Here is a 24,545-nt window from a genome sequence, read left to right on the forward strand (position 1 = left end):
AACCCAAATGTCAGCAACCCTGAGTGCCCAAAATTATTGACCGAAAGAGAAAGTTTCTGATTAGGTAATTTTCTCAGGGTGGGATGGCCTGCTGACACTTTTTTGTTTGTTTGTTGCTTTTATATGAACATAGACATTTTTCCATGATACACGTTCCAAACAGTAGTATATTAAATTTGTTAGGCAGCATTATGCAAAAATATATTATGCAAAAATATTCTAAACAAAATATGAGTGGTGGTGGTATAGTGGGCTAAAGCACAGCATTGCTAAGCAGAAGGTTGCTGGTTTGATCCCACAGCTACCACAATTGTGTCCTTGAGCGAGGCACTTAACTCCAGGTTGCTCTGGGGGGATTGTCCCTGTAGTAAGGGCACTGTAAGTCGCTTTGGATAAAAGCTTCTGCCAAATGCGTAAGTGTAAATGTAAAATCACTTGCAAATCTCTAATTAGGATATAAAACAGTTTAAGTCATCTTCATTTGCTAATCATACTGTGCATACAAACATATTCACTCCTTCAATAACAAATGAAAAATTCAAGGTATGATGTTATGATCATTAAGAAGTGGAGTTTTTCCTCATTCAGCAGCAGTGACTGTTAGACTATTTTTGCATCAAAGCCTTGCACGTGCTGTGTTAATTAAACTCTGCAAGTAGCTGTTGTTTGGGCTCATGTTTAAACTGGTTTTCCCACACACACCAACTCACAACCACATCCTACAAATGTAAGTGTTGTTGAGCTTAGTGAAATTGTCTCAAAACTAACACTCTAGAGCAGAGGTTTTCAACTGGTTTTGCTTTCATTGGACATTAAGTGGCTAACCACCATAGTAAAAAACAGAAGCTATATTCAGGGTTTTTCCTGACTCAAAATGAGGCGGAGGTGGTACCATACAGATAGTGATGTTAAAAAGACGTAAACATTGGTTTTGCGTTAATACACTACTAATGACATGGCAACTGAATACTAGTGTAAATTTTGACAGCTGTTTTTAATCTTAGCCTTGTCCTGTGTCAATTATATAGTTTTTATTATATTTAGTCAACTTATCCTAATTTTTAGTTGACAAAGTCTGGGCTTTTTAATGTAGTTTTAGTCAATGAAAACTGGTGACATTTTAGTCATATTTTAGTAATATTTAGTCAAATTGACATTTTAGTCATTGAACATTGTAAACATTTTAGCCATAAGAGTATTATTGATAAGCATTTGTCAATCTTGTCTATCCAAAACCAATATATATTGTCTATCCAAAACCTATATATACATACATATATATACATACATGCATATATATATACACATATATATACACATATATATACATACACATATATATGTACATATATACATACATATACATATACACACACATTTTATTGTTGTTGTCATTTTATTTTTCGCATAAGATTGATCTTATCATGATGATCGCGGGGTGAGAGTTAGAGTACATATCAGCGGAACTTTAAAACTCTCCTGGTCTCGACTCCTGCTCTGACCGCACAGAGAATGACAGTTTTAGAGTTTGTGTTTATTTAAATGGAATGCTCCTGTATTATATTAATTTTAATTAAGGATGAAATAAATATATATATATCGCCAAGCTATGATCTGTGTTTCTATCAGACACTCAAGCTGCAGTGCTCCTCTCGTCTCACGTGTCATCATTAGTTTTATATGATCTCAAATTATGATAAATGACATCAAGTGACTATTTGACATCTGAATTATTTTATTATTATTGCCGAGATTTGTAGTTACAAATAAAAATCCACTGAGTGCAAAGTTTGTTAGTGTTTTCCACGAAGACACCCACCAGAGTTTTGTAGACAGCCACAGGCAGCACGAAATTTGACGGAGGCGGCCGCCTAGTAATTCTCTATTCAGGAAAAACCCTGCCTATATTAAATATATGTTGTATCTTGCATAGTTTTGTTCATGGTTTTCTAGGATAAATGCAAATATCAAGTGGCATTATTTTTGTTGATGATGTCAACAACAAAAGATAAGGGAAGTTTTCTCTTCCCCCTTTTAAAAGCTGATGAGCATTTGTGGACCTGGTGGTGCTGAAGCAACTGATCAACCGCCTACCAAAAGGGATGGCAGAATGAGTCCAGTGCCACCTAGTGTCTTGTGTTGAATGTTTACCCGGCCCTCATTTCCTGCTTGAGAAGAATGTCAGAGACCTTGTCACAATGTCCAATGTAAATGCTCTGTAGAGCAGCTAAAGAGTGATGAGTTTTCCTTGGGCACTAATTAAATAAAGAGAACATTCAAAGCAGGTGTTCTTCCTTTTCATGAACGTGGGCTACTTGGAAAAAAAGAGAATACATAATGGGGAACTTGTAGAGAATGATAGACAAATTGAGTGTGTGTGTATTATGTGTGTGTGCATACAAGAGTGAGATAGAGGAGAAGGATTCAAGGATTCTCAGAGACACTTTCGAAGGTAAATTAAAGAAACTGTAAAAAAGTGACCACAGAACACGCACCATCAGATGTCTTCAGAACAACAACTTTGCTGTAGGCTCCCACACCAGTAGAGTTATACGCTTTGACACGAGCATTGTACGAACTGTTGAAATGAAGGCCGTCCACTGTACAGACAGTCTCTTTACCCATGTATACCTCCTGGAAGATAAAGATCAATGGAATAAAGACAGGGAAAGTGAATGGGACTTAGAGTCAAAGATGAAAATCATCTACAAAAACATCACACTGCATGATAAGATATAAGGCAAAGCTGCATGTTTGTCATTGTCGATTATAAAATAAGGTTTACAAGCAGGAAATCTCTCATTCTACAAGCTAAAAAGCAAAATACTGTAAATAGGTTTAAATCCATGACTACCAGCTTATTTTGCAAAGGGTCCCAGATTTTATATTTTATATTACTCAACATAATACCATCTTTAATGTAGTTAGGGTCATATTTTCTTTTGCTGTTAATGCTTTAGTTTCATACTGTTTCATATTTAATAGGTAACTATGCAGGAATTAATGCAAGACAAATGAGTAGAACTGCATTAACATTTCAGTCACTACTATTAACTAATGTAGAAACCCAATTAACTAATTAATAAGTAATACCAGTCTGATGACTGTGGTAGTTACCTGATGAATATTTACTGAATTTTTTTTGGATTTTGAAGAGTTAAATTTTTCAACATTAACTCTTCAAAATCCAGTGTTTAAAATGTGAGCAATTATACTTTTATTGTCAACATAAAATTGCATCATCAGAGATGCATATGCGTCATGTGTTCTTTAACTGGAAATCAGTTATGACTATAGCACCACTGTAAATCACTGGTATATAGTGCCTGGTAAATTATCATAACTAGTTGTCTTACCTTAAATAAAGGGATTTTGTACTGTATGTGTCCAACCACTGTATTATTTGGGGTATCTTTTGTAATCATTAATGAATAACTTTCAGTGCATGTTACATACAGTAGTACATAATGAGTTCTTCTCAATAATTAGAATAAAAAAGTGAAAATCTTTGTTAACCCTTAGTAATTAGTCCGGTGTTGCCACATCCATATGAAGGCATTACTAATTATTTGGAACAGTATTCTAAAGTGAAAATCATGGTAATGCATTACTAAAGAATGAGATCTTATTGTGTCCTTTCTTATAAGATAATGGTTATCTTGAACAGTATTATAAAGTGAAAACACATTATAAACTACATTATGTATATATATATATTTTTTTTAATATAAATACGTTTATCATTGGAGAGGTGTATTCAAGTCATTTGCAAATCATTCCTTTTTGGGTGGCATTTGCACACCCTGGAACACTTGTGGCTGCCACTGTTCAGCTGTAGGAGCACCTCAGCGAAAGGGCAGGCTTGAGCCCCTATAGCATGCCTGAAGGGGATCCTCATATTTGGTGGTCCTAGGCATAAAAGTTTGAAAACGTTGTTGTAACCATGATTTATGCTTCTTTAGAAAAAAAGTTTTTTCCTGTGGAAATGGACATTCTCAAAAAATTAAGTTGATAGAAGTTAACTTGTACATATTAAACTTAAAGGAACTTTAGTGATATTTGTGTTAACAGATCTCTTTCTGAAAGAGAACAACTAACAGAAAAACAACCAAAACAACAAAACTGAGTGAATAGGGTAAAAGTTGTGACAAGAGAAAGGAAAACAAATCTAGATCCAATCCAGATCTAGAGGGCTCTCATCTGGTTCAACTAAAAGACACCTTCGGAAAGAGGCTCAAATCTGTCTAATATACAGTATATATAATATACAGTAGCCTGCTGAGCGCCACCACCTGGTGGAGTTGCCCAGCAACCTCTTCCCTTGCCAGTTTGACTACATCATCTCTGGTGGCCAAAGCCTACAGCGCAGCCAGTCATGCCGCCTTCGCCCTGCATGCCATGGCCCTCCTACAGGTCCATCAGGCCAAGGCACCTAAAGACTGCACAAAGGAAGTTCTGATCACGACGTGCTTCAGGAGCTGCACTCGGTGACCGACCTGACCTTGTGCAGACGGCTGCGGTACCCACATTGTCAAAATCACACCGCCGGTGCCCACGTCCGCCGTTGCCTCACGACCACGGCTCCCTGCCTTCGCTTGTCCGGCTGCCCCAGACAAACCACCTACAAGCACATTTTGCAGTGTGTCTTGCATCAAGATTGGTTCGCAGCGGTAGACCTGAAGGATGCGTTTTGAAGGATGCGACCCTTTCTATGGTACTATGGAACACCGTCTCCAAACAGAGGCTTGCCCACTGGATCATGGATGCCATCGCATTAGCCTACCAGACATACTCAGCCCCAGCGTCAAGCACCTCGCAGGCAGCGCACGCCCCCCGTCTCCAGGACATCCTCAATGACCCGGAAGGCTCTTAAGCACTCCTGAGACGGAAACCCAGGGAGTCAGATGTTCGCTCCAGAGCTGGTAGCAAGACCACTCCATTTCCCGGTGGAGGGCTGGCAGGAAAATCCTTGTTTTTCCACACTGTTAATAAAAGAGCGATTTCCCCACTTCCTGGGTCATCCAGCTGGTGTGTGCCATTCTCACGGCGCCCCGGCCCCAAAATCCTACAGTCCCGGCTCCCCGGATGCAGTCACCTCGCCTCCGGACCAGCAGGGTAAGTGCTTTGAGTCTTTTCTCAGCACACAAACCTCGGGACGCACTTCTGCCTCCCTACACGCTATTACCTGCCCCCGCCACGAAGCTCCACCTGGTATGTCAAAAGTGACCGTCTCTAGTGCCCCTCATGCGGAGTCTGGACACGTGGCTTTCGCTGTCCAACTCGTCACGTTGGTTGGCCAGGACCATCAGACTCGGCTACGCTATTCAATTTGCCCGGCTCACACCTCATTTCAGCGATATTCGATCCACCTCCGTACGTGGTGAAAAACAGGTTTTTAATTAAATTTAATGTTTTGAGAGAAAATCAAATCAAAGGAGCCTTTAGCTCTGTTGTACCCTACTGTCCAACATTGTCAGAGATGAGGATGTGCGGTGCGCCATGAACAGAGAAGTGTCCCTTTAATTTTGTGATTACAGCTAACAATGTTGTCTAATGAAGAGGTCGATTTCATACCACTCAAGAGCACGAGTCAAGGAGCACATGCTGGCCGTGCCACTTGGACATGTCATGGAGAATGGATGTACTGTACTGAAGAATAGATGTACTGAAGGCTGGACAGGATTTTATTTAGTGGGGCACCGCACCTTGAATGACAGCGCTGAGACTCTGTAGATCCTCTGCTATGTGTTTTTTTAGTTCTTCCAGTTGGGCTGTGGAGATGTAAACACATGTATCTCACAGACACATTATCACACACCTTTGAATTCATTAAATGTGTAATTTTCAGCTGTGTTTGGGGTGTGTGATAATGTATCTGCGAGATACATGCGTTTACCTTCCTTGTACACCAGAGTGATGTTGCTGCACTGCAGCTGAAACATAATTCTCTGCAGTCATGCAGGGGCTGTGTGTATAGGCTTTTTAAGATGGTCAACAGAGTATGGTGATCCGTTTCAACCATTGTAAGCTTGCCATACACATAATCTCTGAACTTGGCGCAGGCAAACACAACAGCCAGCAGGTATTTTTCGATTTGCGCGAAGCATACTCTGTGTCAGTGAAAGTGTGAGACGCATACACAACAGGTTTCCATCCTGTAGGCATGCAGCTCCAAGTCTGCAACAGGATACATCTAAAGTGAGCGTGACTGGCCGTATGATAGGACTGGTGGGCTGGATAAGCATTATTTGAGTCAGTTAATGCTTGTTATGCTGTTTCTTTTTGTGTCAGCTTTCTCAGCGGAGCCGCGATGTTGCTGAAATTTTGAATAAACTTCCCCAAATAATTTATCAAAGAAGCGTTGTAATGCTGGAACACCTTTTGGGACTGGCATGTCAGTGATTGCCTTGTTTTTGGAAGGATCTGCTTTTAGGCCTTCACTGGTGAAGATGTGGCCCACATAGTTGACTTGGTCCAGGTGAAACTTACACGTGGCATGATTTAACATACTCTTGGTGAATTTCACATGCTCGGTTAAGTACTTCTTTTATGTTTTCATCGTGATCTACGGCTCCACATTCTCTGAAGTTGATGTCGTCAACAACGATTGGTAACAAAATCTTTTAAAGATTTTGTTACCCATATTAAACATTTTATTTAACAATATTTATAAAAACTAATATGGGTAACAAAATCTTTAAAAGAACATTGCATTAGTTGTGCATAGATTACCCACAATAATGAAGAAATTGAGTAAAGGGATGTACATTGTTAGAGTATGGATTTGTAATCCGGCCCCTTGGTAGATTGGAGAAAAAAAATTTGGCCCTCGCCCCCTTCAAAGTTGCCCATCCCTGAACTACAGAAACTTTAATTGTAATAATAGTAGAGCATATGTGTATTCACAAAAATGATGTAAACTCTTTTTACTGTACATCTTTGATGGTATGTTGGCAGAAACTTTCATTACCATAGTCATTTTTGTTAGTAAATGTGAGATTTAAGCATTACTGACTGTATTTTTTCCATATCCACTGCATTATCTCAGTGTTCAACCAAAATATGTACCCGGTAAGGTCCGCCATTGCCGTCATCCAGCTCCAGCATGTATCCTTCTACAGGCAGGGTCTGGACTGTAGTTATCCTCCAGGCCAAAGTGACACTGTTGTTCCCTGTGCAACACTTTTCCAACTGCAACAGTGGAGCAGGAGGTACTGTGGAAGTTTCTGATAAAAGATGAAATTTTACACAGCACACATTTAAGCACTGACTGCCATCCAGAAAGGAATCAGAAGGTTAAAGCTGAAGTGTGTAATTTCTGCACCACTACCATCACCAAACAGAATTGCACAAGTATCTTTTTTTTTTTTTTTTTTTTTACAAATGGCTTACATGTCTATGCATATTAAGGTAGGATAGGAAAAAGTATTTTAACATAAAAATAAATTACACACTTCAGCTTTAAACAAGGGTAAATTGGAGAGTGACATGCATGGGAGTAAGCACTTCCAGAAAGTCACTGGTGCCTCTAAAACATACAAGGGGAAAGGGTCTGTAGGTTTATGTGGGGTCGGTATTTTAGGGGAACAGTTTGAATTCGTAGCTCTGAAATACCTCCTGTGCTCTCCGCCTCTTTCTGGCCACCTGCATGTTTTTGTGTCAACAATGCAGCCTCCTGACCATCTGAAATATGATATTGGACAAAGCATGTGTTGTATGTGTGAGTCTAGTGGTAAAATTCTGCAGATTACAGATTATTTGCCACTGAAACTGGGAATTATGCTTGAATAAAACATGCTTGAATAAGATATTAAAATTGAGCTTGTAAGATTTTGAGAGATTAATTAGACCTTGGTTTTTCGATTCAAATTATAAAATGAAATTCAAGGCCACTCTCATACATTTTCAGTTTTGGTTTCCAAACATCATAGTTTCCCAAAGCATGCAGTAGAGAGAAGTCTTGTTCCTCATCTGACGCTCACCTCGACGTTGTGTCGAAGAAGCGACACTAGGGGTCTCTCTTGAGCGCCGAATATGCCTCTGATCTATGAAAAAAGGCCAATGGGAATTAGGTAGACAGTATTTGCATACCCCACCCCCGGATATACGGGTATAAAAGCGGGGAAATACGTCGAGTTCATTCAGAAATTTTCTTTGGAGCCGATGGTCGTGTATGCAGTCAGCTGCGAGTTACACACCCGTTCCTGTTCCTCTGACGCTTGCCTGCTGTTGGATCTATGGCGCACTTCAGTGACTTTCTCCTTCTCTGCACGGCAGTGCAGTTTGCCCCATGGCGCTTCAACAGCGCAGGTAAAGGAGTTATTTTCTCAGCTGGCGTTGAACGTCCTTTTCAGGATGCGTCTTTTTAAAGACGTCTTTCCGCCTCTGTGTATTTTCTGGATGCGGTTGATTTCTCCCCACCTCTAATGGTCATAAATGCTGCCTTGCATGTCTGGGCTGCGATTACACACAGGCAGCATTTTATGAATGGTTTATGTTCTCAGTGCGAGAACATAACCATGGCAGCATTGCGGTCGCAGCTTTCTTTTGTCATGAGAGAAAGCCACTTCAGCCGCCCCCCGCGCCTCACCTCCTTCCTACGGGATTGGGGAAGGGGCCGCGGGCGATGAAGGCGATGAAGGCGATTTGCGGACAATGACGGTCTCCGTTTGCCGGGTAAATCCCCTCGAACCACCAGCCTCCCCAGCACGCTTGCTTACTTCCGTCCGAGCTCGGGATGACTGTGGCCCGCTTCAAGGCCGGCCGGTCCCTTGAGCTCCCGGAATTGGATGACGACATCGCTGCTGCATCGGAGAGCGTTACAGCGGCGTCTGATGCTGATGACTCCGCCACCTTCGGGCCCCCCGCCCTCAGCCCCATGACTGTTCCCCGGCCGGCCGGTTCTGACAAGTCCAGAGGACGCCGCTACAGGACCTCCTCCTCAGTCACTAACCCACCCCCTGCCGGGTGTGCAGAGCAAGGTAAGTGCTTCGAACCTTTTCTCAGCACCAGAGCCTCGGTAAGCGTCTGCGCCTCCCGACGCCATACTACCTGCTCCACCCCGCTGCTCTGCCCCGCCAGGTACGTCAAAAATAATTGGCCCTTTGGTGCCCCTATGCAATTCAGTTTGCCAGGCCCCTGCCCCCCTTCACGGGCGTCCGCTTTACCACAGTACACGGCGAACATGCCAAATCCCTGCGCGCGGAAATCGCTACTCGCTTACTCAAAGACGCGATAGAGCCTGTCCCTCCAACCGAGATGAAGGGTTTCTACAGCCCTTCATCATACCCAAGAAAGGCGCCGCTTACGATCGACGGCCAGGCGTATCAGTACAAAGTCCTCCCCCCTCGGCATGTCTCTGTCCCCTCGCGTCTTCACAAAAGTCGCAGAGGCAGCCCTTGCCCTGCTCCGAGAAGCCGGCATCCACATATTCTATTGCCTCGATGACTGGCTCATTCTGGCCCACTCCCGAGAGTTACTATGCACTCACAGAGACCAGGTGCTCAGGCACCTCAGCCGTTTGGGGCTTCAGGTCAACCGAGAAAAGAGCATGCTCACCCCGGTTCAGAGCATCTCTTTTCTCTGCATGGAGTTAGACTCAATGTTAGCACGTCTCACCAACGAGTGTGCACAGTCGGTGCTGGAATGCTTCGCCACCTTCAGGCCAGGCACAATGGTCCCTTTAAAACTTTTCCAGAGGCTCCTGGGGCATATGGCATCCTCCGCGGTGGTCACGCCGCTGGGTTTGATGCATATGAGACTGCTTCAGCACTGGCTTCAGACTCGAGTCCTGAGGCGAGCATGGCGCCACGGCATGCACCAGGTGATGATCACCCCCGCCTGCCGCCAAACATTCAAACCCTGGACAGACCTCTGCTTTTAGTGGGCAGGAATGCCCTTGCAGCAGGTGTCCAGATCGGGTCCAGCCGCGGGCCATTGGAAAGGGGCACCGCTGCACTAGTCAGGTCAGACGGCACCACTGCGTTAGTGTACATAAATCGCCAAGGCGGCGTACGCTCCCGCCACGTTGCGACTCGCCCGTCGTCTCCTCCTTTGGAGCCAGCAGCAACTCAAGTCGCTGTGCGCTATTCACATCCCCGGCGACCTCAATGTGATAGCGGACGCGCTGTCACGACAACACTGACCTGGTGGAGAGTGGAGGCTTCACTCTCAGTCGGTTCAGCTGATTTGGGAACGATTCGGCAAGGCTCAGGTAGACCTGTTTGCCTCCCGAGAGACCTCCCAATGCCCGCTCTGGTATGCCCGAACAGAGGCTCTCCTCGGGGCAGACGCACTGGTACATAGCTGGCCCTCGGGGCTGCGCAAGTATGCATTTCCCCCAGTGAGCCTTCTCTCAGTGCTGTGCAAGGTCAGGGAGGACGAGGAACAAGTTACCCTAGTGGCTCCCTACTGGCCCACCCGGGCCTGGTTCTCGGACCTTGTACTCCTCGCCACAGCTCCTCCCTGGCGAATTCCCATGAGGAAAGACCTTCCTTCTCAGGGACGGGGCACGCTCTGGCATCCACACCCAGACCTCTGGAACATCCATGTCTGGCCCCTGGATGGGATGCGGAAGATCTAGCTGGTCTACCACCTGCCGTCGTAGACACGATCAGCCAAGCCAGAGCCCCCTCTACCAGGCAACTTTATGCCCTGAAGTGGCGCTTGTTCGCGAATTGGTGTTCTTCCTGAGCTAAAGACCCACAGAGGTGTGCAGTTAGGTCAGTGCTCTTATTCCTGCAGGAGAGGTTGGAGGGGAGGCTGTCCCCTTCCACCTTAAAGGTGTATGTTGCTGCTATCGCGGCCCACCACGACGCAGTAGACGGCAAGTCTTTTGGTAAGCATCTTAATCATCAGGTTCCTAAGAGGTGCCCGGATGTTAAATCCTTCCCGGCCAAGCCTGTCCTCGAGGCCTTCAGAGACCCCCCTTCGAGTCACTAGAATCAGTTGGACTCAGGGCCCTCTCTCTAAAGATTGCCCTGCTGATTGCGCTCACCTCCATCAAGAGGGTCGGTGATCCTAAGTCTGCGACTGGGCTACGTGCCCAAGGTTCCTACCATGCCCTTCAGAGACCAGGTAGTGAACCTGCAAGTTCTGCCCCATGTGACGTATTTCACCACTTTACCTCCCCGTTCCTGGGCAGGTGTGGTCTCCGCAGGGTCTTTTCACCCTGAAAGAATAGGAAACTGGGTAAGACCCCCTTCCCACGATACGTGTAAGGGCCCCAGTCGTTTGGCTCTATGCAAGAAACATAGAGAGAAAAGAGGCCTGGCTAAGCTCGGCCTGTTCCCAGGTTGGCAAGCGTCGCCTTGTTCCCCTGCTTAGGGTATCCAAAAGGATTCCGATGACTTTTTATGGGGCATTGGGGAAGGGTACGTGCAGTCTGACTGTAACTTCATTACATTTCAATAAATTACATAGGATGACTGAAAAAGGTAGGCTAGGCCTACCCAAGATTTTGTTTTATTATTATGCATTTTGTCTCAGACATTTGGCTCATTGGTCGCTTCCACCTGAGAGAGCCCCCTTCCCGGTTTTGTATTGAACAGGAAGTTCTTGCACCTATTTCTCCATTGCAAAGCCTTTCTATCAAACTAATCTGAGAGGTTAAGTTACACCCTGTTATCTCACATTTGCACTTGGTATGGACAAGTGTCCAGAGTGTTTAATTAAGACATTAATTTAAATGTTGCCTCGAGCATATGGCTCAACCCAAAATTATGTATTAAAAATTCCTCTTTCTGCTGATTGTGGGGGGTGTTGTTCAACATTTTGGGATTCCCAGATCCCAGTTTTTTAGGTATTTACAGCTGTGCCTCCTGCTCTGTCCTATTTTTGGGAGAAGCACACACCCCCCTAAAGCGGCAGATACTCTGGGAAAGGTGATTACTGCTTTTGGGAAAAGTCATGAGGCATCAGTGTATTACTCCCTGCTAATTCAGAGTCTGGGGGACGGAGCTTTAACTTCTATCAAGAGATTATGGGAGAAAGATTAAAACTTGGTATTGGAGGAGGGAGTTGGGCTAGGATTCTAAAAAATGTCAAGTCTGTATATAGAGGTGCAAGGGTGCGCCTTATGCAATTCAAGATTTTACATACATACTATTGGACCCCCTCTAGATTGTATAGGCTTGGTACAGACACACCCACCTGCTGGTGATGCCAATTGGAGGATGGAGACATAACTCCAAGTTTTTTGGGGGAGTGTTGAGATCCAAGGGTTTTGGTTGGGGGTTCAGAGTTTTGTGTGTGACGTATTGGGCACTCAGATTTCATTTTTCCCCAGACTCTGTATTTTGGGCGATGGGGCGGTCATCAATATGATGGATAAACACATAAAAAATGTGGTTCTGACCAGTGTTATGATTGGCAGACCACTTATTTTAAGGGGATGAAAGTCAGCTGGAGCCTTCATTTTGAGTGGTGTGGGGAGGGTGGCAGCTTTCGAGGAGGTGTCATGCAAAAGGCTGAGGTTTTGGTATTTGATAGGAAAAGGGTTAGTTATTTAGCGTTTTTGGGGGACACTCAGGGAGGGGCTGTAGAGTGAGAAGTGTAGTTTTAATTATGTATGATTATTTTATTTTATTTTTTGTTTTCATTTTGTGTATGTGTGTTTATTCTTATATGTGACCACAGGGGTGTTGGTTGGGGGTCAGGGTGGGATTGGTGAGGGGTAATAGTGGGGGTTAAATGTCGATTCAATGTATATATGTTGATCTACAAATCAATAAAAAATATTAAGTAAGCAAAAGTGTAATAAATCAGCACTTTATATTCTTTGGGCATTCGGACATGAAGCTGGCATCTTTTCAACTGTCATCTCACATATTTAAGATGATATTATTGCCCTTGAACTGAAAACCTAAATTCAAACTCACTGCACCACAAGCGGCAGCTATGTCTTTGGAATTAGACATTAGAAACATTATCTTATTAAACATATTTCTTTAGACATATGTGAGTAAAAAGTGACCCTGCAGTTTAAAACTGAAATAAATAGGCCTAAACAAATAAATAAAATGTGTTTATCAAAGCAGGTTAGCGTGAGTGTGCAATGAAAGATTCCCTTCATGTTAATTTTCCAGCCAAAGAAACAACACAGGCTATGTGAGATTCCCATATTATGATGCAATGCTCATTGTGTGCTTTCAAGTTACATAGACTCCTTGCATCAATTTTATTAATCTCTATAAACTGATCAAATATCTAAAACCCTCATTTACCAAAGCCAAAATTATTTATTTAATTGAAATCTGTAAGTTAATACATTTCGGCACCAACAAGGTTACAAACAACATCCATGTATGTTTGTATTTCCACATTATTTTTATTTTGAATTAAATGAATGAAAAAAATGGCAGAATTTCGACATTACATGTTTGAGCCAGATTCTGATCTCTGATCTGAAGAAAATGAATCCTCTCCACAAACACCATGGATACTGCAGTCTGTGACAGCATGGTAAGTAATTACAATTACAATTTGAAAGAAAATTAGGAACTTATTAAACTACTTCAAAGAGTTCTCATCCAAAAATCCTCCACGTGCAGCAATGACAACTTTGCTTCTCGGGCAGTTCTCACGCACCTTACAGTCTAGCTGATTCCACAAAAGCTCAATGGGGTTAAGATCCATAACACTCTTTTCCAATTATCTGTTGTCCAATGTCAGTGTTTTTTTTGTTTTTGTTTTTTTAACTTAGGAAGAGTTAAGAAATCAATATTTGGTGGAATGACCCTGATTTTCAATCACAGCTTTCAGGTGTCTTGGCATGCTCTCTACCAGTCTTTAACATTGCTTTAGGGTGACTTTATGCCACTCCTGGTGCAAAAATTCAAGCAGCTCGACTTTGTTTGACTTGTGGCCATCCATCTTCCTCTTGATCACATTCCAGAGGTTTTCAGTAGGGGTTCAAGTCTGGAGATTGGGCTGGCCATGACAGGGTCTTGATCGGGTGGTCCTCCATCCACACCTTGATTGACCTGGCTGTGTGGCATGGAGCATTCTCCTGCTGGAAAAAACAATCCTCAGAGTTGGGGAACATTGTTGGAGCAGAAGGAAGCAAGTTTTCTTCCAGGATAACCTTGTATGTGGCTTGATTCATGCATCCTTCACAAAGACTAATCTGCCCGATTTCAGCCTTACTGATGCACCCCTAAACCATCACTGATCCTCTACCAAATTTCACAGTACAGTAGGTGTGAGACACTGTGGCTTGAAGGCCTCTCCAGGTCTCTGTCAAACCATTCGACGACCAGTTGGAGGATCGGTGATGATCTGGTGGTTCCACAAACCATCAAACAAAGCCGAGCTGCTAGAATGTTTGCATCAGAAGTACCATAAAGTCACCCAACAGCAATGTGAAAGACTGGTAGAGAGCATGCCAAGACACTTGAAAGCTGTGATTGAAAATCAGGGTTTTTCCACCAAATATAGATTTCTGAACTCTTCCCAAGTTAAAACATTATTAATATGTTTTTTAAAAAATGAATATGAACTTGTTTACTTTGCATAATTTGAGGTCTGAAAACACTGCACATTTTTTGTTATTTTGATTATTTCTGCAAATAAATGCTCTAAATGACAATTTTTTTACTTTGAATTTGGGAGGAATTTTGTCAGTAGTTTACAGAATAAAATTAAAATGTTCATTTTACTTAAACACATACCTATAAACTGTAAATCCAGAGAAACTTATAATTTTGCAGTGGTCTCTTAATTTTTTCCAGAGCTGTGTGTATATATATATATATATATATATATATATATATATATATATATATATATATATCTCAGCTTGTCTTTACTGACCCTGCGATTGCACCTCGACCACCCACAGATGAATTTGTGAAAACGAAACATTGCGATTTAATGCACATATGATAAACAAAGCAGTGACTCTGTGAAAATTATATAGTAGCCTGCAGCACAACAAAATGACAGAGCAAATTTAATTGTCATTAATTAGTGTGATTATTTTAGAGAATACCAAGCGAAGTAAATTATGTATTTATAACGTTACGCACCAAGCAGTAATAAAATTACAATGATGAGCGTCAATAAATGGTCACATTTCAGCACTCACACAGGGACAGTGACAATTAAAAAAGGAAATAACTTTCATAACTTAAGAGAACACTTTTAAGCGCAAAGATCGATCATTATTGGGAAATGCAGCCCAGGGCCTGTGGACTGGGCTGGGGGGCTCAGAAGTCTTTAAAGGCTGCAAAAGTTCTTAAAATTGATTATATGAAAACAATTACATACACAGCATTAATTACCGTAATTTCCGGACTATAAGCCGCAACTTTTTTCCCACGCTTTGAACCTCGCGGCTTATACAATGACGCGGCTAATATATGGATTTTTCCCGCTTTCAAATTTTATAAAAAAAAAATAAAAAAAAACATTCTGTGACGTGCTCAGTTTTTTGGCGGCGTGAAGCTTTCATTAGACCAATGAAATTGCGGAACGGGTTAAGGTCAAAACAACTTTTTTTGTTTACAGTTTAGATTAAATCGAGCGCGCTCAAAGTTCCCATCATTCTGATTACGGTAGTAATTTTGTCACCCTCACCATGGCAACGACATGGAGAAACGGATGCTGCTTTCAAGTTGAAGGTGATTGATCTGGCTGTTGGAAAAGGAAATAGAGCTGCTGCACGGGAGCTTGGTCTTAATGAGTCGATGATAAGACGTTGGAAACAGCAGCGTGAGGAATTGACTCAGTGCAAAAAGACAACTAAATCTGAGGCTATTCTGAGGCTATTCAACTCCGACACCGAAGGAGATGACTTCAGTGGTTTCAGTGCACAGGATGAGGAAGATAGTGACCAATGACTTTCTTGGTAGGCTACGGTTTACTGCTAATTTTGTATTTTTTGTTACAAGCCGTGTGTGGCAGCGGGGGCGTGGTCAAGCGCCCGTCCGGGAGAGAAAAGCTGTAAGGGCGCTTACACCTGCGCTAAATTATGTCTAACACCGGTGTCTAATTTCATGTGCCCTGCTTCACGTGTCCTTCTTGGGAAAACTGTCACACGGGCACCAGTGTGACAGTTTTCAGCAGGGCACTTGACGTTCCAGGTAAGGCTTTTAATGGCCACAGCAATGTTTACAATCAATTTTATAAAGTTTCTCAATTCTTCTATGCGCCAACACTAGACTGACATGTGTCACTCTCTCAGCTCTGTGGCTGCTGCCTTTTTATGCCGCTCTCCCCATGCTTACTGAAATTAGACACCGGTGTTAGACATAATTTAGCTCAGGTGTAAGCGCCCCCGCTGCCACACCGTGTTTCGTTAAAGCCTATTTATTTTTGTTACAAGCCGTGTTTCGTTAAAGCCTGAGTAAAGTTCATTTGTTTCAATGTACCGGTAGGCACCTGCGGCTTATAGACAGGTGCGGCTTATTTATGTTCAAAATAATATTTTATTTAAAAATCAGTGGGTGCGGCTTATATTCAGGTGCGCTCAATAGTCCGGAAATTACGGTACTATTAAAATGACCAACCTGCTAAAAACTTAAAGTACACATTATAGTACACATCATATGTAGTGTGTTCAAATAAGTTTTGTAAGGTTCTTGTTTTTCTAGGTCATTTTATTTCTCAGCATATTTTCACCATACCACACCATCATCAACGTTGCCTTCTACATTTTTTTAATGTACGGGTATAAGCCCAAGACATCTGCCTTATCGGCAAGCGCAACATTAACTAAATACATTTCTAACTGGGTGTATTATATTTGCATAAATTATGCATTCAAAATATACATTTGTGGTTCCCCATCTGTCACTCACTGCATCTCTGAACTTGAGAAAAGGCCAATGAGAATTTGGCAGACAGAATTTGCATGTCCCTCCACCGGACATACGGGTATAAAGGGAGGGAATCATGCGTCTGTCCATTCAGATTTTTTTCTTCGGAGCTGAGCGGTTGTGCGATCAGCGAGCTGCAGTCACTTACTATTCCACTCATCTCTATAGAGCATATGCTGATGGATCTATGGCGCATATCAGCGGCTTTCTCCTTCTCTGCACGGCAGTGCCCCTGGGCGCTTCGACAGAGCTTCTAAAAGAGAATATTTCTTAAGAGTAACATTTTTGTAAAAGAGCAATACACAGCGGCGTTGAACGTCCTTTTCAGGAGGCATCTTTATAAAGATGCCCTTCCGCCCCTGTGTAATTCCTGGATGCAGTCGATTTCTCTCCGCTCCTGATGGTCACAAACACTGCCTCATGTGTCTGGGCAGTGATCACACCGAGGCAGCATTTGTGGATGGTTCGTGTTCTCACTGCGAACCTCACCATGGCAACGTTGCAGTCGCGGCTTTCCTTCTTAAAGAGGAACGGCACTCCAGCTCGAGGACCAGGAAGGCTCCCAAGCATTCCTGAGACAGACGACTCTGGGAACGAGACGTTTGTCCCGGGTTGACACATATGAGACCGCATCAGTACTGGCTCCAGACTCGAGTCCCGAGATCAGCATGGTGCTGTGGCATGCACTGTGTGTTCATCACCCCTGCCTGCCACCAGACTTTCAACCCCTGAACAGACCTCTGTTTTCTGCAGACAGGAGTCCCCCTGCAGCAGGTGTCCCGATGCGTTCTAGTCACCACAGATGCCTACAAACAGGGTTGGGGCGCGGTTTGCAACGGCACGCAGCTGCCGGCTCCTGGATGGGGCCCCGGCTGGGTTGGCACATCAACTGCCTAGAGATGCTGGCTGTAAAAATTGCCCTGCGGAGGTTTCTCCCGCTAATACGGAGCAAGCACATCTTGATTCGATCAGACAGCACCGCGGCGGTAGCGTACATAAATCGCCATGGCGGCGTGTGCTCTTGTCATATGTCACAAATCGCCCGCCATCTCCTCCATTGGAGCCAGCAGCGACTCAGGTCATTGCGCGCCACTCACATCCCGGGCAACCACAACACGGCAGCGGACGTGCTGTCGCGACAAGGTATGCTCAGCGGAGAGTGGAGTCTCCACCCCAGGCGGTCCAGCTGATTTGGGAGTGGTTCGACAAAGCACAGATAGACCTGTTTGCTTCCCAAGAGACCTCCCATTGCCCACTCTGGTACACCTAACGGAGGTTCCCCTTGGGACAGATGCACAGACACACAGCTGGCCCCGGGGGCTGCGGAAGTACGCATTTCCCCAGTTAGCCTATTTGCATGGGTGCTGTGCATGGTCAGGGAGGACGAGGAACAAGTCACTCTGGTGGCCCCCTACTGGCCCACACAGACTTGGTTCTCAGATCTCATGACAGCCCCTCCCTGGTGAATTCCCCTGAGGAAGGACCTACTTTCTCAGGGATGGGGCACCCTCTGGCATCCGCGCCCAGACCTCTGGAACCTCCACGTCTGGCACCTGGATGGGATGTGGAAGATCTAAGTGGCCTACCATCTGCTGTCGTAGACACAATCAACCAAGTCAGAGCTCCCTCTACCAGGCAACTTTATGCCCTAAAGTGGCGTTTGTTCGCAAATTGGTGTTCTTCCCGGTCTGAAGACCCGCAGAGGTGCGCAGTCGGGTCAGGGCTCTCATTTCTGCAGGAGAGGCTGGGAGGCTGTCCCCCTCCACCTTGAAGGTGTATGTAGCTGCTATCACGGCCCACCACGACGCAGTCTTGGGTAAGCATGACTTGATTATCAGGTTCCGTAGAGGCGCCCCAAGGTTGAATCCATCCCCCAGAGATGCGTGAGGCTCTCAAGAGAGACCCCTAGTGTCGCTTCATTCGACACAATGTCTCATTCCCTCCATCGGGGAACGGAGGTTACGATAGTAACCTAGACGTTTTTTTTATATTAATGTAAAATATATCAAATGTATCAATGACAGCTACTGTAACATTCAAATTCTCAAATTCTCTCAAATAGAGCATATAAAAGATTTAGCAAATGCTAAAGATAATTTTTAACTGCATTCAGGTTGCAGCGGCTCCTATTTTTCAATGACAATTAATGAACCTAAATGCAGAGTTATAGTTGGAAAAGTACACTAGCAAGTGTAGACTGTATGTCCATTCATCTGTCTAAGAGAATGTAGACAGCAATAATCATTCTTATTTATAACTGAACTGAAACATGTGGTGCACCAACAGTTTCCTGCTTGAAGTTTGAATAAAAAGAAAAGAAGAAAAAAAAGTGGATAACATCAGATATACTGTAAAAAATTCTGCTTTTTTGGGGGTGAATTACAGGAATGGACTTACCTCACATACAATGTTGAGCACCATAAAATATTTTAAGATTTACACATTCAAGCATGCACTGATGTGACTTAAAAATGGGGTTTATTAATATATTTATACTCTCTCTATATATACACTGCATGTATGCATATATACTGTATACTGTGTGTGTGTGTGCGTACATACACGTCCAGTCAAATGTTTTGAAACACTTGACTGAAATGTTTCTCATGATCTTAAAAATATTTTGATCTAAAGGTGTATGCTTTAATGTTTGAAATTAGTTTTGTAGACAAAAATATAAGTGAGCCACCATATTAATTTATTTCATTATAAAACTAAAATGTAATAATACAAAAAAAGAAATTGATGACTTGGACCAAAAAATAAAGAAAAGCAGCCAATAAGTGACCAACATAGATGGGAACTCCTTCAATACGGTTTAAAAAGCATCCCAGGGTGATACCTCAAGAAGTTGATTGAGAAAATGTCAAGGAGTACATGTCTGTAAATTCTAGGCAAAGGGTGACTACTTTGAAGATGCTAAAATATAACATTTATTTTGGATTTTGTTTAGTCACAACATAAATCCCATAGTCCCATTTATTTTGTTCTATCGTTTTGATGACTTTACTATTAATCTAAAATGTGAAGAAAAAAAAAATGATTAAGCTTCAAAAGTTTTGACCGGTAGTGTGTATGTATGTATATATGTATATATACACACAGTTGAAGTCCAAAGTTTACCTACTGTATACTTGGGTTGAAGTCATTAAAACTCATTTTCTAACCGCTCCACAGATTTAATACTAGCAAACTATAGCTTTGGAAAGTCGTATATATATAAGAGGGATGGTCCTATTTCAAATCAAATGTCAAGCACTGCACTTAACTATGGTATTTATTAAGTCTCACTGGTTCTCCTTATAATAAAGCAATTGTTTAAAGTCAATAGTATTATTTAACCTGTTCCCACAAAGCGACAGCTGTAGAAAGAGTAGTTTTTCTGATTAAATTACTTGGCCCAATAGAATAATAAAAACAAACAAATGAACACAAATCAATCATGGTCAGGCATTATGCGCATTGTCTCTGCGTCTCTCAAAAACCTTTGCTTAATTGTCAAAACAGCAGGGAGCAGAAGCAGTATTTTTTGAATGACAGCATGCTGCTTTTTGTGGATTTGATCAACATCTAGGTACATGCAGAATTACAAATATATGTTATTTATAATAAAGGATGAAAAGGACACAAATGGCTTAAATATACCCAAGGATGAAATCAAATTGAGGTCCAAACAGTCGCAGCAATGTTAAAAGACAAAACCCTTGAGGCTTTAACAGAAAGAGGATTGACTATCCAGGTCTTAAGGCCTTCATCATTGATGGGGTTGGGCTGTGTAGAAAAAGGAGGGGGGTGATTTTAATATTATAGAAAACAGCATTTTTATGTTGTCTTTGTCAGTTTAAAATGCCTTCTATCACAGAATATTACTGATGGCCAGACTTCATAAACAGCATTTTGGATTCAATACAAAACACAGATATTAACAGTGATTTTGTGGTAAAAGTGCCATCATTTTCTGCATTTGTGCTACAAAATGCTACATTTAGCATGTCTTTTCATCTAGAACACCGCTTAATAAGGCGTTTTTTAGAAAGGAATTTAGTAAAATGGAGAAATATGGACCAAATAGCATTTCATACATGTGGGGCTGTTCACAACCACTGTGTTTTTGCGCATCTGCACTGTTTTTCAATTGTTATCCTTTGTGAACACGCTGGATGGACATCTTCATAAACAGTAAGTTAATGTTTTTTCCCCATCTGCTCTGGTGTGCTGAGGGGCCGCCGTGTCTCGTTATGTTTACTGCCTGTTTATGTTTACTGTTACAATAGTGTTACAAATGTTGCCTACCATGCTTACAGTACAGCCTATAATTTTGAGAAGAAATTATAAAGAGAGTGTGTGATTTCGGGTTGGGTTTAAAATCACTGATCGAGTCAGGTCGGGAGCAGGTTGGGTTTGTGCCTCATTTTAAGGCCTGTGCAGAACTCTAATGTAGACTGCCCTTAACTCAGGAGTTACTTATACTGTATATTGTTACTTCCGAAACATAACCTGATTGCATAACACATTTCCCCCATCAAAGGTGAGCGCAAACAGCGGTTAAAGTGTAGTAGCTGCTCAAAAGTTGTTGAGCCACGCTCGGCCCGATTTGCAGCCAGCCCACCGGTAAAAAGTAAAAAGTCACCCACCGGTACTCCTTATGGACAGTTAGCCCCTGCATATGAATGTTTCACCTTTATTATGGGTGAAGTCCAGCTGAAGAATAGACTGCATCAGAGGATCTGTGTTGACGGTCAAGGCGAATTCTGGGCAGACCTTTGGTTCCAAAGCACCTTTTACCCACTGCTCCTGTGAGGACTGGACACGCTTTATCAATGCTTCTGAGATCTGGATGAAGAAAAGAAACAATAATTGTTTTGGTTTTGGTAATAGCTTTAAAAAACAAACATGTACAACAAATTAACCATGGTGTTACTGTAGTAAAACAAACCATGTTTTTTGTTTGGCATTACCATAGTTTTGGTTTTTCAGAATTATTACTACAATTTTACCACAAAAACCATGGTTAAAATATGTTTACTGTAATAAAAATGGTAAATTTTGTGGTTATGTTTAACTACAAATACTACAGTTGAAATATAGTTACTGTATTAAAACCATAGTCAATTTTGTGGTTACTATGGTTTTACTGCAAATAATTTTTATAAAGGATAGTTAAAATATTGTTAGGGAACTCATTATTTCGATGGAACACAAAACGTATTGAAAGGGAGCCCCAAATAATTGTGAAGGAACACAAAACGTCTAGGTTACTGTTGTAACCTCCTCCTTTCCTGATGGAGGAAACGAGATGTTGTGTCGTGTGAAGCGACACTAGGGGACTTTCTTGAAGGCCTCGCTTACCTCTGAACTTGAGAAAAGGCCAGTGAGAATTTGGCAGACAGAATTTGCATGTCCCTCCCCTGGACATACGGGTATAAACGTGCATCTGTTCATTCAGGTTTTGCACTGAGGAGCCGAGAATATGATTCGGCTATTACAGTGGCTCGGTTCAGCATCATGGCCGGGGGGACACAACATCTCATTTCCTCCATCAGGGGACGGAGGTTACAACAGAGACGTTCCCCGTCTGTCGCTCATTTCGAAGTTGTGTCGAGTGAAGCGACACTAGGGGTCACTATTCAATCCCACCATGCGCTGAACCATGTACGTGCGCTGCTGACACAGGTGCAGGCAGGCAGTTGAGTGTCAAAGCAACAGGCTGCGTCAGACTACACGTACCCTTCCCCAACACCCCATGAAAAATCATAAACTTTTTAGGTTCCCGGCATCCCGGAGGGAGGGAGGGAACAAAGCGGCGTGCCAAGCATGGGAGCAGGCCGTGCCAGTCGCACCTTTTCTCTCTCGAAGATGGGGCCATCTTAACGCTATCACACGCATTGGGGAAGGTGTTCCTATTCTTTCATGGGAAAAAGACCCCGCAGAGACCACCACCAGCCCAGGCTGGGGGGAGGTAAAGAGTGGCAAAATACATCACATGGGTTTTAAGGCCACACGTAGAAATAGCGCGGTGGTAGATCCTACCTGTTGCGAGGGAAGAGTTGCTACAAACACGGTGACCGGGGGACAGCCGGGACTGCCCGAGGTAGATGCGGGTTGTGGTGTATTTTTGTCAAGTTAAGTATACATTAATCAAGTATAATCGATGCCATTTTATTCTACAATTATTTCTGATGGTCAAGTATACATTTTACTGTGTGTGTATGCGAGTGGTTCAGCATAAAGGTCTGGGAATGGAATGTCAGAGGTACATGGACACTCACACATAAATGACTTGCAGATGTTTTCTATTTACTTCTTTTGAAGCTAAAGAAAATATATGATGAGGCCCCCTCTTAGTAGAGTGTTTTTACATAGTGTGAAAATTGCTCACAGGATGTAACTGAAGCCTTCTGGTTTAAGATAAAGAAGATTTGTTGGGGGGCCCCAAAGATGTTTTTCTGCTCAAAACACTACAGAAACAGAATATGGAAGGTTTTAGCCATGCCTTGTGAGAGCTATGTAAGCAAGTGCAAACTCAAGACACATCAGTTGTTCTGCAGGCAACTCGGCTTTATGGTCTGATAATAAAGTCTATTCTTCTGAAATCAAAAACTTTCTTTGAGAGTGAGTTTGTCACAAAGGGGGCAGAAACCACAACAGCGTCTACCAGTAAGGGGACCGTACCACGGAAAATACACACACAGGGGGACTAATCCACAAAGGCCCATCCTGTGGAGCACCTATTCCAGTACAGTGCAATTTTAGGTCTGGTAAGTGAATCCTCTGAATTCGTGGACCAGAGGGCTAGGGAGGAAAAACATCTAGGGAGCGCAAATCTAGTGAACTCTCCTGGGGGAAAAGAGCGTACGTGATCACCTCAGTGGAGGGGAAAGGCGCTATGTGCAAGTGGAACACCCGGTCAGACGTTCGGCATTCCCGAGTTCTACATGCTCGGATCTGATGGGATGACACAGACTCAAATCTGAGATTGTAAAATCTCGTAAAGGTATTGGGTGTTGCCAAGCCCGCTGCTCTGCAAATGTCTGCTAGGGAGGTGCAATTGGCCAGTGCCCACAAGGATGCCACACTTCTCGTCGAGTATGCTCAAACCTGCAAGGGGGTGAGCACGACATAGGTGTGATAGACAAGGTGATGGCATCAATGACCCAGTGGGAAAGCCTCTGCTTGGCCTCTGCTTTCCCTTTCTGCTGTCCACCAAAACATACAAAGAGCTCCTCAGAACACCTAAAGCTCTGTGTGCGGTCCATGTGCAGTCTACATAGGTACACAAAGCACACACCGGATGCAGCAACGAAAAGGTTGGGTCTGCCTCCTCCCAGGGCAGCACTTGCAGGTTCACTATCTGGTCCCTGAAGGGGGTCGTAGGAACCGTGGGCACATAGCCCAGTCGCAGTCTTAGGATGACATGGGTTTCTGCCGGACCGAACTCCAGGAAACTGTCACTGACAGAGAAAGCTTGCAGGTCCCCAACCCTCTTGATGGAAGCGAGCGTGATCAGGAGTGCTGTCTTCAAGGAGAGGGCTTTGAGCTCGACTGAATCTAGTGGCTCGAAGGGGGGTCTCTGAAAGCCTGAAAGGACCATGAAGGGAACAGGCATGGGCTGGGAGGGTTCAGCCTCCTGGTACCTCTAAGGAACTTTATAATCAGATCGTGCTTCCCTAGGGCCTTACCGTCCACTGCGTTGTGGAGAGCTGATATGGTGGCTACATAAACCTTCAA

At 43.3% G+C, this 24,545-nt stretch overlaps 1 protein-coding gene across 2 annotated transcripts in view; it reads right to left on the reverse strand.

Moving 5' to 3' along the window:
* Nucleotides 1–24,545, reverse strand: part of LOC127624007 (E3 ubiquitin-protein ligase TRIM9) — a 167,196-nt gene that overhangs the window by 31,703 nt on the left and 110,948 nt on the right. The window contains exons 5-8 of one of the 2 annotated variants that reach the window (XM_052098595.1): nt 21,497–21,650; nt 7,615–7,683; nt 7,069–7,226; nt 2,496–2,634 (exon numbers count right to left, since the gene is read on the reverse strand). In XM_052098595.1, coding sequence (XP_051954555.1) covers nt 2,496–2,634; nt 7,069–7,226; nt 7,615–7,683; nt 21,497–21,650 — 520 coding nt within the window. The remainder of the gene's footprint in view (nt 1–2,495; nt 2,635–7,068; nt 7,227–7,614; nt 7,684–21,496; nt 21,651–24,545) is intronic. The other variant, XM_052098594.1, reaches the window with a different exon arrangement.

The sequence above is a fragment of the Xyrauchen texanus genome, chromosome 30 (assembly GCF_025860055.1).
Source record: "Xyrauchen texanus isolate HMW12.3.18 chromosome 30, RBS_HiC_50CHRs, whole genome shotgun sequence".
Taxonomy (NCBI): Eukaryota; Metazoa; Chordata; class Actinopteri; order Cypriniformes; family Catostomidae; genus Xyrauchen; species Xyrauchen texanus.